The sequence below is a fragment of the Mastigoproctus giganteus genome, chromosome 2, assembly GCF_048544385.1.
Source record: "Mastigoproctus giganteus isolate SK-2022 chromosome 2, ASM4854438v1, whole genome shotgun sequence".
Classification (NCBI taxonomy): Eukaryota; Metazoa; Arthropoda; class Arachnida; order Uropygi; family Thelyphonidae; genus Mastigoproctus; species Mastigoproctus giganteus.
The window spans coordinates 161,861,655-161,876,047 of NC_143576.1; the positions used below are offsets into that span (position 1 = coordinate 161,861,655).

The 14,393-nt window shown below is 35.3% G+C and overlaps 1 protein-coding gene across 1 annotated transcript in view; it reads right to left on the reverse strand.

Annotated features, from left to right (window-relative positions):
- Positions 1-363: 363 nt before the first annotated feature.
- Positions 364-14,393, reverse strand: part of beta'COP (coatomer subunit beta') — a 229,136-nt gene continuing 215,106 nt past the window's right edge. The window contains exons 20-21 of the mRNA XM_090389611.1: positions 6,685-6,879; positions 364-491 (exon numbers count right to left, since the gene is read on the reverse strand). Of these exons, the coding sequence (XP_090245737.1) occupies positions 453-491; positions 6,685-6,879 (234 nt within the window). The 3' untranslated portion in view covers positions 364-452. The remainder of the gene's footprint in view (positions 492-6,684; positions 6,880-14,393) is intronic.

Below are 14,393 nucleotides of genomic sequence, written 5' to 3' on the forward strand. Positions count from 1 at the left end.
GAATTCAAACCCAGGTTTTTTCACAAAATATGAAAGGACAGCAATTGTAACCACTGTGCTATCTACAAGGGTAAAGGGATGATATATAAAATATATCACTGTATTACTGAATTTATATAAACTGAAAGATGTTATGTTTGTGATGATGTTATTTTGAAGGATCAATAGTCAATAAATATAAAAATTACATATGAATAATAAATAACACAAGGGAGGGAAAAAAAAAAAACTTTATGCATTTTTTGAATATAAAACTATCTGTACAGAGAATGAAACAGAATTATTATACATGATGAAAGAGAACACATTTTGAAAAATAAGCTAAGTTTAATTTTTTTCATCTTTTCAGTGTAGTGCATCACACCATAACCACAGTTCAATAATTTATGAATCAAATGGCATGTTTATACCCATCATAAGTTCTTGGTCCAAGTTTATGAATACTCAGAACTTTAATCTTCACTCAATAAATCTTCATCTAAACTTATTTCCTGAAAAAAAGAACAAAGTATATTTTTTAATATGAATTTTATTTCTTACTTAAATGCTATAATAATGATGGTACTCAAGTTTATTGTCATAATTATCACATTTATATTGGTTGTGTAAAAATATTTAGTCTGATCATGTAGCCACTTCTGAATACTATAACTGATTTCTTCATCTGTTTGTAATTTTTGCCGTCCCAGATGTTCTTTCACTGTGACGGTGGTGGGGGAGAGTCCAACTGTAAGGAGAATGTGTAAGGTTTTTCATCCCGAACTGTCAGCGTTGTTGATCAGCTTTAATGGTTTCCTGGACTTTCTCTTGCAAACTGCCTAGTGCATATTACTACATATTACTCTGTATTAAACACTGAACCTCAAGCATGCATACAATCAATATGAATTACTCCAACATTCCCAAAACTAGCCATATGACCACATTGGCTGATAACAGCCTTGAATTTATTTGGAAGTTTTTGTGGCACCATTCCATGCTCGTCTCCTTTGAATCAGGGGCAAAGTGATGCACCCATCAGATTAAAGGTCAGAAATCTCTTTGCAGGAATGAGTCTTCCTTCTATCGCAGGCTTATTACCTCTGGATCTGTATCTTATGTACAAAGGCTTTGCCTATTATATTCGTAAAGGATATCCTCTAACTCTTTCTGATTTGACCTGTGATCCTACTGTCGATCCAAAGAATGAAAAGGTGAAATGTTGGACTGAGCTTCATAAAAGATGGAAAGTGAGCTGGAATTCTTTGATCAAAGGAGCAGTGACCAAATGTTTTATACCTCATATTAAATTCACTACTGTACCTCAAAAAGTAATCAGCTTTGGTTTTACCAAGCCTTGTTACATCATACATTCTAACTGGCCATGGTTCTTTGAATGCTTGTCTTCTTCGATTCAATCTAGCTAGGTCAGGTACCTGTTTCTGCAGCACCTCTGAAGACTGGAGTCATGTCTTATTCTTTTGCCAGGTTTACCAAGATTTAAGACAAACATTACCTAGTACAGTACATAATTTCTCTCCTGGAAATGAAAGATATCTTACTGCAAATCAAAATGCCTTCTGAGCTCTACAGGAATTTGCCACACAGATTTGTAACAGACTACGCAGATTACTCAAACTGACTCCTGTACTCAACAAAACTACTTTTAGGGCCCCTCTTGCATTGAAGTTCAGCTTTATTTACTTGGGCTTCATTATTTCCTTAGAACAGTGTTAACTTTTATCTCTCTCTCACTCTCTCTCTCTTTTTTCCCCTTAAAATATTATTTTGTTCATTTAAATATTTTCATTCTAAAATTGTTAATTTTGCCAGTCCCTTTAGAGATATTGTTTTTTATTATATATATGCTAGCCCCTTTGGAGGCAGGATTTGCTGTTCTCCAGTTTAGAGACTGGATTTTCACCTGCTTGTGCCCAGATTTGAGCTTTCTGGGTACAGGAACTGCTGGCATCCACTGGTATTACACTTTTGCCAATGGATGTGGGATTCTTTGTGGTCTTCACCACTATACGTGATTATAGGAGACTGCTGCACCCATACGACTTGCACTTCTTCCTATGGGTGCTGGTAATATTACATTTAGTTCAGTATGTGTATAGTTGGGCCTACCTCCTCATGGCATGGCATGGATGGGTACTGGAAATCAGCCTTCCTGGTGATTGCTGCTTCCAGGTAAGTGACCAGAAACAACTAAACAACATACACACTATGCAAACATAGCACTACACTCATTTCTGGCCATTGTACAGAGTTTTGTATATCATCACAGAGGACCATGGAGATGAACTAATGTTTAGGGACCATCTTACATAAGACAACACATATGTTTACTTATGTTGCCCTACCCAGAGTAGTGGCATCCATCTGCTTTGCCACACCTGGTAGAGGATTTGAAGTATTTGCTTCTTTTCTTGTTTTATATTGTTACTTAGGTTGATTGTCATGTTCAGGATTGTTGCAGGTAACTGTTTCCTTATGTGATAGGATAATCCTGTATAAATAACTTCTAAATCCAGTGGGAGTTACCCATGATGACCTGCAGAGCACAAGTTGAAGTGGTTCTTGAACGCTCATGTGATGGTGAGGAGAGTCAACTTTTGCAGTGAGTCAAATTTTTTCTTGATTAGTGTTTTGTCTACTCTGTGGTATCATATACCAGCACCATATACCATGGGGGAAAAGATGCTTTTATAAAGAGTTGCTAAAGCCTTACCTCTCAGCCCCAATCTCAGCATATCACCCTCCTAATAAGGCCAACAAACTTTGTACCTTGTCCTTAATATATAGAATATGGTGCACAAATTACCCACAATGAGCTCAAGGTATTTCCAGTGAGTTTCATGGTTGACTTACTTTGCATGTGTTATAGATTTGTTTTCAAATTTTATGGTTGGGGATCTGTTGTCAATTTACCTTTCACAAATATGGCCTTTATCTTTCTAGGTGATATGTTTTGCTTACGCATCTTAGCCCACTGTGCAAGTTAATTCGGGACCACATTTGTTTTAATTCCAATTGCCATTGAGAATTTTACCTACCAGGAGCACAAGGTCATCTGCAAAGCTGACTATCTATATGAGATGTAGCTCTTTTCCCAAGAATTCATCAAATACAGCACTTCAACAGGAAAAGCTCAACACAGAGCCCTGTGGGCAGACCCTCTACATTTCTTTGTTTTAACTACTGTGTCTAACTGTAACTTTGGTTCTAACCGTAACTTTTCTATTATGGAAGTAGCTCTTGAGGAGTCTGAACAGGTTTGCTGTAAATTTCATATATGTGAATTCCCAACATAATGTGTCAAAAATCCCCCCCCCCAAAGTCAACTAGATAAGCTGAAATGTTAAATTTAGCAACATCATCATTATTATTATTATTAGCCATATGGTGCAAGAAAGCCCAAGGCTTATGCTGCACCAGCCAAAAAAAAATATGAGCTACCCTGAGAGAGAGAGAGAGAGAGAGAGAGAGAGACAAAAGTAGAAGGGAATCACCAAGAAAGAGAAGAATGATATCCAGCTCAGGACCCTGGGTGCAACATAAGCACACTAAAATCTCATTAAAATCATCACTGTGCTACATTGAATCAATAGCTATACTGGCTCATTCATAAAAGTTGGATAATGATTTTCTTCTGTAGTTTCCAACTAATTCTAGAAAGGCAAATGTTTTTCCACTGATCTTCCACTGATCCAATTTAATCAACAAACTTAGCCTTCTGGGACAACAACATCAAGTAACAAGTTGTCCATTTACATCTGCATGACAAAGCAGACACTTTAATGGATTTTTGCCTCTGAATTGAACTACTGTTCTATTCTTGTAACTTAAAATTAGCTGGAAATACAGTCAAAGCTCTTTATGGTGACCCTCTTTTTAACATCCTAACACGTTATAATGTCCCATATGGTTGGTCCCAGCCAATTTCTCATTAAGCTAATGCTATTTTATATTCAATGTAACGACCTTGAAAATAAAAGAATTTTACACCATAAATTTCCACCTCTTAATCTGAATTTTTACTTTTTTATTACAATATTCAAATTTAAAAATGACAGAACACTATAAATATATTGAAGTAATTGCAGCCTGACTGTGAGAAATCATTTGTTAAGATTTCACATGCTCTTTTCTCACAGTATGATAATGAAATGAACATTGGCTAGAAGTTCATTACATAGAGTGCATGTTTATCGACATGGCTCCAAGAAAGAGGATATAGCTTTTTCAATCGAGATAAAATTAAGATTTTGCAAGCTGTAGATAATGGTGTGCATTCTAAGACTGACATTGCCAAACAGTTTGGCATTCCTAAGAGTACTTACTCTGAAAGAAAGATCGGAAAAAGACAGTTTAGAGAAATATACTGCACCAGGTAGGATTTGAGCACGAAACGAAGTATCTGGATCTTGAAAAGGTACTTTTGAAATGGTTAATTATGATGCGTGCAGAAAACATTCCCATAAATGGTAATCTTTTAAAAGCTAAGGCTGAATCATTTGCGCATCAAATGGATATTTTTTATTTATTTATTTATTGTACTAGGTGGTCCCCAGCCAGCTTTCCTGGCATTCCTGCCTTGAAGAATTTAAAAGTTCAGATGGATGGTTCCAGAAATTTAAGGAAATCATTGAAATCATTTAAGAAAAACTACTGAAGAATGCTATTAAAAAAAAATTTGCTGTCTTGAAAGCAAAAATAAATGCGAAATTGACATCCTACAGGCAACATATTTATGTTTCAGCATGGAATGAAGTTGATAAAAAAGTGATTACCAATTGCTTCAAACATGCTGGATTTACCGTTTTGAATAATGTGATGTGTGAAGTTTTGAATGCTTCTTTCTCTGTTAATTGAGAAGTACAGTCCAATAATAGGGAAGAAATATTTGAGCATGTGCATCTTCACCTAAACTTACAGGAAAACTTAAGCTTCAAAGATTATGCAGAAATAATGGAATCTTCTGAAAGTTGTAGTGATGAAGACGAAGAACCTACTGTGGTTGAACAAGAAGTTGCAGTGAAAGATACTCATCAAGGATTAGAACTTGTACATTGATTTTTTCAATGTGCAGCTAACTGCACAAGTGAAATAACTGCTATCGCACATCTTCATAATTCTCTTTTAAAACATGCTCTTCCATTGAAACGGTGTGTTCTGACAGATTTTAAAATATGAAACAATTCTCTTGTTAGGTCTTGATAGATATGTAGCCTATGTAGTGAAATTCACAATTTAATTGTAACATTACTGCGCCCTACAATCAATTTCCTTGTTTAATACTATAGTAACATATTATAAATAATATTATATAACATTGTATTAGTAGCATTACATTAAATTTTCAAGCTTTTACTTGTTTTGTTGCTGATTTTATGAACATTCAATATAACGTCCTTATGATATAACAACTGTTTTTCTCATTCCGCTATGGGTTCGTTATACAGAGCTTTGACTGTATATCAATAACCTCAACTATCCATCATAAAAATGCTTCTAAATGTTTGAAGCATTTTTATGATGGATTTAAATAACTTGAATTCTTTATAATGATGAGAATTTCAAGACAATTCACAAAATATTTTAGATACAACTGAATGCAAACTTGGCCATCATCCAGGCATGGTAATGTGGGAGAAAAAGAAGTAGCCATTGATTTATTTTTTAAGGAATAATTTGTTTACCAAAATTTCTACCTTGTCATGTAAATGGCATAACCATTTATTTTGGTTTACTGACTGTTCTGTGCAGAGTTTTCTCTGCAATATGTTTATGCTTTCAGGTAGAAGTTCTCCCACCACACTATTAACATTACTGTAAAATTTATTCATGTATTTTCTAGTTTGTTGTGAGTTTAGTGTCTAACTAGAAATCATGAACAAAGAATGATAAAAATAAAGTTTTTGGGATTGGCTTTGAAATTTGTCCAAGGACATATCAACTCCAGAGCTTTTTTGACAAATTTAGGTAAAACGCTGTATACTACAAACAACTTTATAGAGTAAAAATGAAGAAAATTTGAAACTCTGTCAAAGAGAAATAAATCAAGATCTATTGTTTCCTAAGAGGCAAGGATTAAAAGTGACAAAATTGTGTGAGGAGCACAGTAAAGTGTTAAGCAAACAGAGTCAAAAAATGAGAATTGCAAAACTCTTTAGTGCTGTTCAGGAGAGTGTTTGAAAATTCAAGCTAAACTAATAATGAAAGTCTCACCAATGCTAGTTATTTGCTGTGATATTTTTCAAAGGTGGACTAAAAAAAATGTTGAAATTAAGCCTTATTTACATAAAAATCCATGAAGGTGCATTTTTAATTCACATGTATTTATTATATACATTTTTTGAGTACCAATCAATATTTTTATTCTGTTTAACTGCAATTATTTAAGAAATATATATCCACTCTTTATCTTACAATATATACATTTTTTTTTTATCGCTATGCTTTCTTGATAAAATAACTTGTGTGACACCTTTATCCACACTACCACTGTTGGTCAGGACGGCACTATAACTCCCAGTTTATATACAGCACATGCAAATCTAATGTTCCACATTAAAGAACTATAAACAAGTAGTGTATTTTTGGCTTGCCTGAAGATTTTTTGTAAAGCAATATTTATTGTCTAAGGATATGTTTTAAACACTTATTTAACTAGTGTTAAGTAGCAATGCACTCACTCACCACAGCATCAATATTTTCATCCAAAACAAGGTTATTAATGTCCAATTCTAGCTCTTGTTCAATCTGGGCAGCATCAATTTTTAAGTCAATACTCCCCATCCCCCTACTGTCAGTCCACGTACTTTGACTTTCCATAGAAACTATCGGAGAGGGTGTAACTGGTTCTGAAGGAATACTGATAGGATCTCCACCTATCTAAATAAAAATAAAATAAAAAAATCCTCATAATTGCATGACATTTACACACTAATTTATTCCTTCTTTTTAGCTACCTGAAACTGAAGTTGTCCTAAAAAAAAATAAGTGACATAAAATTACATCAGCTGAAAATTAATATGGTCAGCACTGTTATACAAAGTGCTCAGAAAAATATTTAGTTTTCATTGCTTATAATCACTGAATCATTATTTACAAAATTTAAGTGATGTGAAGTAGGAGACCATGAAAGTAACTTAGTTCTTCAGATGAGCGATCAGCAGTCTTATACAAGAAAACGGGCTACAAATGGTATCTCTGAAAACAGATCTGAGAAAGCAAAGTATCGAGTGAAATATCAAACTATAAACATATTTTATATGTAGACCTCACAACGAAAATTTGTTTATACAGTGGACCCTCACTTTATGATATTAATCCATTCCAGAGACACCATCATATATTGGTAAAATATAACATGAACTCAATAATGCAATGTGTTTTGGTAATTTGTTCCAAGACCTTGGAAATTGAAATTTTCTTCTTACTGTGCTCTTTAGGGAATATATCAGTTTACACAATGTTGTACGTGCACGAATTCAATACAGTAAATTTATGTCAAATCAGCACAACACACACAAAAAAAAAAAAATCACTTCAACTAAAGGATGCAAAAACAAAACGTGTCCAACACGTTCACAAACGCTGCAACTGTCCGAGAGGAAAGATCCTGTGGTCTGCTCAGAGACAATCATAAGCCCATCGTCAAGTGATATAAGTAGGCACTAGTCAGTAGAATCAACAGCTTCATAGAATCAAATTTCAAAAACCAATTTGAATCATTAAAATGCACTACCTTTCATCATTACATGTTCGGTTATAAGAATCAATTTTGAATGCCTTTGTGATTTTTTTTTTTTTTTTTTTTTTTAAGCACATTTCTGGAGGTACTACCATAAAACAATAAAAACAATTTGCAGTTTCTGGTTTAATGGGCTTCTCTGTTAGTTTAGTGCAATCTATTATAAACGGTCAGATTGAATTTGCAATAATACCGACAGCTGGAATTGTTTGGGTTTTTACGTTATTATGGTGAAATGTGTTTCCCCCTCCACAAAATCTTCAATTATATATAAAAAACAAATTTTCAGAATCTCTTTTTCATTCCTACTTTTTAAGCTTCATAAACTTGTGACTCGGTTTCTCACTTGCGCTTATCGTGTTAGTTGCAATTTGTACGTGCTGTGTTCTTTGTTCTTCATTACTTATCTTTTTTACCAAAAAAAAGTCAGTGCATACCAATTAGTCAGTATGTACACATTACAGTACATATTAAGTTATGTATGTAAGTGTAAATTTATTTTTATTTTGCTAATCCTTGGAAAATATTCTTCCAATTTTCAGGTATCATTTAATTTTGTTAATTGGTAAGGTAATGAAGTGTAAATTTGTGCTTAATATGTGGATAACATTCCTCTTACTTTTGCTTATTAGAATTGCCGTTTAATAGAATTAAAATTAATTTCACAAACCTGATCACAACCGGCACTTACTACATATTGTATGGTGAACGGTTGTTCATCATAAAGTGATTTGATTGTACAGTGAACCAATCATAAAGCAGGGATCCACTGTGTTTGAAACAGCAGGTCTTATTCTGATGCATGCAACCATAATATTTATGACTTTTGACAAAAGTATGGAAAGTACTGAGGGGACATAATTATGCATAATAAAATCTTTGTATTACAATATGGAAAAAAGGTTTATTTAAAGAAAAAAGGAGATATTCTGAGAAATCGATAACATTTTTTTAACCTTTTCATCATCAAATATTATCTGTAGAGAATTCTGTATATAGTATATAGAAAATGTAAAAGTAAAATTTAACAAAAATGTAACGATTTTTCAGTATCTTCAATTTCTAGAGTGAAACAATCTAGAACGAATGCTATTAAAAATATGTAAAAATGCCAGGATGGTGCAAATATCTGTAATGCATAGAACATCAGTGAGATATCTTCCACAGTATCTAACTCGAGGAAGAAAAGGTGTTAAATGCAATTGTTAAATATTGGGAGGGTAAATCTTCAACATTAGACTGCTCAGATCAAACCCATGGGTAAACCGAAAATCTGTTTATAAACTTTATTTTGAAAAGTAATTTAATTAGTCTCTATTAAGTCTGATTAACTTAAATTACCTTAATTGGGAGTTGAGTACATTTATTGGGAAGGAGTTATTACTCAACATGTCCCAAATAATATCTAAAGTATAATATACATTCCCGTTGGTGTATAACAACGAGGTGACATTGAGTGAAAATAACCTATCGTTACCAAGTTTTTAATATATTAAGTTTTTGAATAATACCTCAGTTTTTTATATCAAATTTTATGGCTTGTCTAAATGGTTTTATGATATTAGCAGAAGCATATGGTGCAAGAAAGCAAGCTTATATAGCATTAAGCAAAAAAAAAAAAAGAAACCCACCACATTTACCATTTCACCCGTCCAAATGGACGAGGAAGAACTGGACAAACTTTTGGAGCAAATGCTCCAAAAGTTTGTCCAGCTCTTCCTCGAACTTATCAACTTCCACAACATGGAAGTCAGTTTCCGTAATCACTTACCCATTGGCTAAAGGCAAACTTCTGCACATCTCTTCCACAACTGTCTTTCTGCAATTTCAGCTTATGCCCCCTCAGCAATCTAAGCAACAAGAAGAATCCCATCAGCATTGAGCCTGCTCAAACAGTTCAAGGCCTTATACACCTCAATCAGATCACCTTGCAGGTGTCTAGTCTCCAGAAGCTGCAATTTGCAGAACAGCCTTTCTTGGTAAGAGCATTCCTTTGTTCCCCTCACCAGTCTCGTTGCCCTTTTCTGTACTCCACATCCTTCTTAAAATGAGGCCTCCAGACCTGTAAGCAGTACTCAAGGTGTGGCCTGATCATTACCTTATACAAAGGAATAATCACTTCTTTATCCCTGCTCGCAAAATACCATATACAGTAGACTCTCAATTTACTGGGAAGCGGATTAACCGGGACACTTCAAGATGCCAAAAAAAAAAAAAAAAAAAACAACCAGAAATCATAAAATTCAAGTAATAACTAGAATAGGTATAAACAGATATTTTGCAAATAGTAAATAAGCGGCGTTATAAGTCGTCATTAGGAGATTAGTGTACCTATATTATATTGCAATCCCCGTTTTCTTAACACCCTCTGCTCAAAAAAAAAAAAAAAAAAACTTCAACCAAATGCTTAGTTTGTTTTAGTGTGTCGTGTCAATTGTTGTGTTCCGTTGTGTTGCTTTCAATTAAACATAAACAAAAACTTGAAAATACAGTAACTCCCCGACTTATGCAGATTCGGACTTATATGACTGAAGATTTCAGTGAAGGGGACACACATTTCACCATAATAACGCAAAAGCCCATAGAATTCCGGCTATCGGTACTATAGCAAATCCAATAAGATCGAGTTTACTACCCATTTATAATTGGTTAGACTACAGAAAAGCCCAATAACCCAGAAAGTGCAAATTGTTTTTGTTTTTTGGCAGTGACCTCCAGAAATGTGCTTTAGTAAAATGTGTGCTCACGTGGGGTGATAACCTTGTAAAGTTCTTTTCAGAAAATTTAATTTTGATTGTTATCATGGTGCCGACTAAGAGAATTAGTGACAGCGGTACTAGTAAATTTATCAAGAAAAGGAGAGTGATCAAGTTGGATCAGAAAATTAAAATAATAACAATGTATGAAAATGGCCAAACATTAACAAGTATCGCACGGAATTCAGATTTGTAAGTGGCAACGGTGAACACAATAAAGGAGAAAAAGAGAATACGAGAAGCAGTGAAGCGATCGGCACCAATGAAGGTCAACTATAATAACTAAGGCTACGAAATACATATCAGTTTTTACAGTACAATAACACGCGTTTTTTCTTCCTTTTATGTTTTCCTTTCTTATGTGCCACTGGCTACTTTATTGCTGTCCCCAGATCAAGTTTTAATTGAACTAATTAAAAATATATAACTATTATTCTTCATTCTTCTGAGGACATTGTAATTTTTGTAATTTTGGCATATTAGGGATATAGCAGCAATATTTTATTAGTCATTCCAGAGTTATGTAAAATTCGACTTATATAAGAAATCCTGAAACGTATCTCTTACGTATGTCGGGGACTTACTGTATTTTTGGATTAACCAGGAATTTCTTTTTATCATCCATCCCAGAAAAACGAGAGTCTACTGTATCTTTAACAAGATATCAAAGACCACAAAACATGACCTGCTCTGGCAGCCTGTGTGCACTGCTCAGAAAACTTCATATCTGACTGCACAATTACCCCCAAGTCTTTTTCATTCTCCACTAACTGAGTGTAGTGCTACGTGGTTGGTACATTTTTCTGGGCTTACTGCTACCCATATGCAGTATTTTACATTTGTCAAACGAATGCAAAAATGATATAAATAATATTTCACTTTCCTGAAGCTGAGGAAAGTAAAAAATTTTTATATCATTTTTGCAATGAAATCTACATCTGCTGTTAGATCACTGTTTCTTCAGGCATAGAGAATTCATTTAAGTTAGTTTTTATATTCATTTGAATAACGGAGAGTGCTAGCCTCAAAGCATTCTACAAGTCAGTATTGAGGCAATTCCTCTCATTCTTTTGAACTGATGAGACTTGTGGCTGAGAAGAAAAGTGCTTGGATGCATATAAATTATCTGGTAATACAAAAGCCTATGTAAGATATTAACTAGTCTGTAATCAAGTCACATAAGAGGTTAGACAAACTAGGGAGACTATGAGAAGTCTCTGGCAAAAAATGCAAGAAATGTAGCAAAGACTTCATTACTTATATTAACAATAGAAGATGTCTGTGGGGGGAATTGAATCACATTGATCCATTTGATGATGACAGTATAAGTGTTGATGGTCCTGCACAGGTTGCTGACAAACTAAATAGGCATTTTGCATCTACATTCACACGAGTTCTTTAGTGAGGGGAATTCCAGAAGGTCACCAGAATCGAATAGGGAGCTAAACGATTTTGTGATAACTGAGAGGAAAGTGGAAGAGGAATTGTTGAAGTTTAACATAAAGTGCCTGGGCTAGTATGCTACTGCAACAGGATCTAGAAAAATTATGCATTTGGGGTGAGAAATGGTAATTGAAGTTTAACCTTGACGACCATGTGGTACTACACTCAGGGTAGTGGAAAACGAAAACGACCTGGTGAAAATTGTGCAGTCAGTTATGAAGTTCTCTGAATAGTGCAGACAGTCAGCCAGGACAGCTCATAGAGTTTTGTCAATTATATACAGGATGTTTGCTAGCAGGAATAAGGAGGTGATTACGAATACTGCATACAGGAGGTGGTATATTAAAGGAGATGGCAAAGCAACTAAGCAAACCCTTAGCCATAAATTATGAGAGCATCCTTGGACTCAGGGGAGGTCCCCACGGACTGGAGATGTGTAAATGTATCCCCAATTCACAAAGGGGGATCGAAGGGTGACACAAGTAATTACAGACCAGTTAGTTTAACTTCTGTTCCGGGTAAAATAATGGAGTCACTGATTAAAGATGCATTGCAGGATCATCTAGACAAGACTGCAGCAATAATTCAGACACAGCATGGGTTTGTTAAGGGAAAGTCTTGTCTGACAAATCTGATAGGATATTATGATGTGGTTACAAAGGAACTGGATGCAAAAAATAATTTTGATATCATATATTTAGATTTCAGGAAAGCTTTTGACACTGTTGCATATGGACGACTACTGTACAAATTGGAGCAGAATGGTATTAAGGGTAAGTTGCTACAATGGATAAAAGGATGGTTGAGTGGGAGAAGACATAGGGTGGTAATTAATGGGTGCTGCTCTTCTTGGACTAATGTTATTAGTGGAGTCCCACAGGGTTCGGTGTTGGGTCCTCTGTCATCAATGATATTGATGAAGGTATATCAGGCTAAGTGTCGAAGTTTGCAGATGATACAAAGGTTGGCAGGGTTGTTAATGACAGTAATGGCAGTGTGTTACTGCAACAGGATCTAGATAATTTGGGCAGATGGGCTAAGAAGTGGCAACTGAAGTTTAACCTTGACAAATGCAAAGTACTGCATATGGGTAGAAGTAACCCCAGAGAAACGTACCAACTGTGTGGTACTACACTTAAGGTGGTAGAAAATGAAAAAGACCTGGGAGTTGTGCAGTCAGATATGAAGTTTTCTGAGTAATGCAGACAGGCTGCCAGGGCAAGTCATGGGGTTTTGTCAATGATATATAGGAATTTTGCTAGCAAGGAAAAGGAGGTGATTGTCCCTCTGTATAAGGCAATGGTCAGGCCACGCCTTGAGTACTGCGTACAGGTCTGGAGGCCTCATTTTAGGAAGGATTCAGATTTGCTTGAGCGTGTACAGAGAAGGGCAACAAGATTGGTGAGGGGAATGAAGGGATCCTCTTATCAAGAGGCTTAAGTTCTGCAAATTGCAGTGGCTGGAGACTAGGCACCTGAACTGTGATCTGATTGAGGTGTATAAGGCCTTGAATGGATTGAGCACGATGAATTCTGATGGGATCCTTCCACTTGTTCAGATTACGAACCTAAGGGGGCATAAATTCAAATTAAGAAAAAACAGATGTAGAATAGATGTGCGGAAATTTGCTTTTAGCCAGCGATTGGTTAATTGCTGGAACAAACTTCCATCTGTCGTTGTGGAAGTTGATAGGTTAAATAAATTTAAGGAGGAACTGGACAGGATTTGGAGGGAATGGTGTGATTTTTTTTTCCTTTTGGCTGATGCTGCATAAGCTCCTACACTTGCTTTCTTGCATCACATGCCACTACTACTATTACAGGACTGCAGGCCTCAGTTTAGGAAGGATGCAGAGCTTTCAGAATGGGTACAGAGAGGGAAACATGATTCAAAATGGTGCTCTTACCACAAAAGGCTTCAGTTCTGCAAATTGCAGCATCCATAGACTAGGCACCTGCAAGGTAACCTGATTGAGGTGTTTAAGGATTTGAATGGATTCAACAAGCTCAGTTCTGATGGGATGCTTCCTCTTGTTCAGATTACAAGCCTGAAGAGGCAGAAACTCAAACTGAGGAAAGACAGTTGTACAACAGATGTGCAGAAATTTACCTTTAGCCTGTGGGTAGTTGATTGCTGGAATGAACTTCCATCTGTCATTTTGGAAGTTGGTAGCTTAAATAAATTCAAGGAAGAACTGGACAAACTTTTGGAGTGAATGGAAGTGTTTTTTTTTTTTGGCTGATGCTGTACAAGCTTGCTTTCTTGCATCACACACAGTGCGCCAATTAAATAATGGGACTGATGCTACTACAAAAGAAGAATAACACTAAAAACCACTGGAACTTCTCTTCTGGTACCACTTTCAGGTGGTTAGTCACTGCAGCCTGAATGTCCTCCATTGTCCCATATCGCGTTCCTTTCATGGCTATTTTCATTTTGCGGAAGAAAAAGTA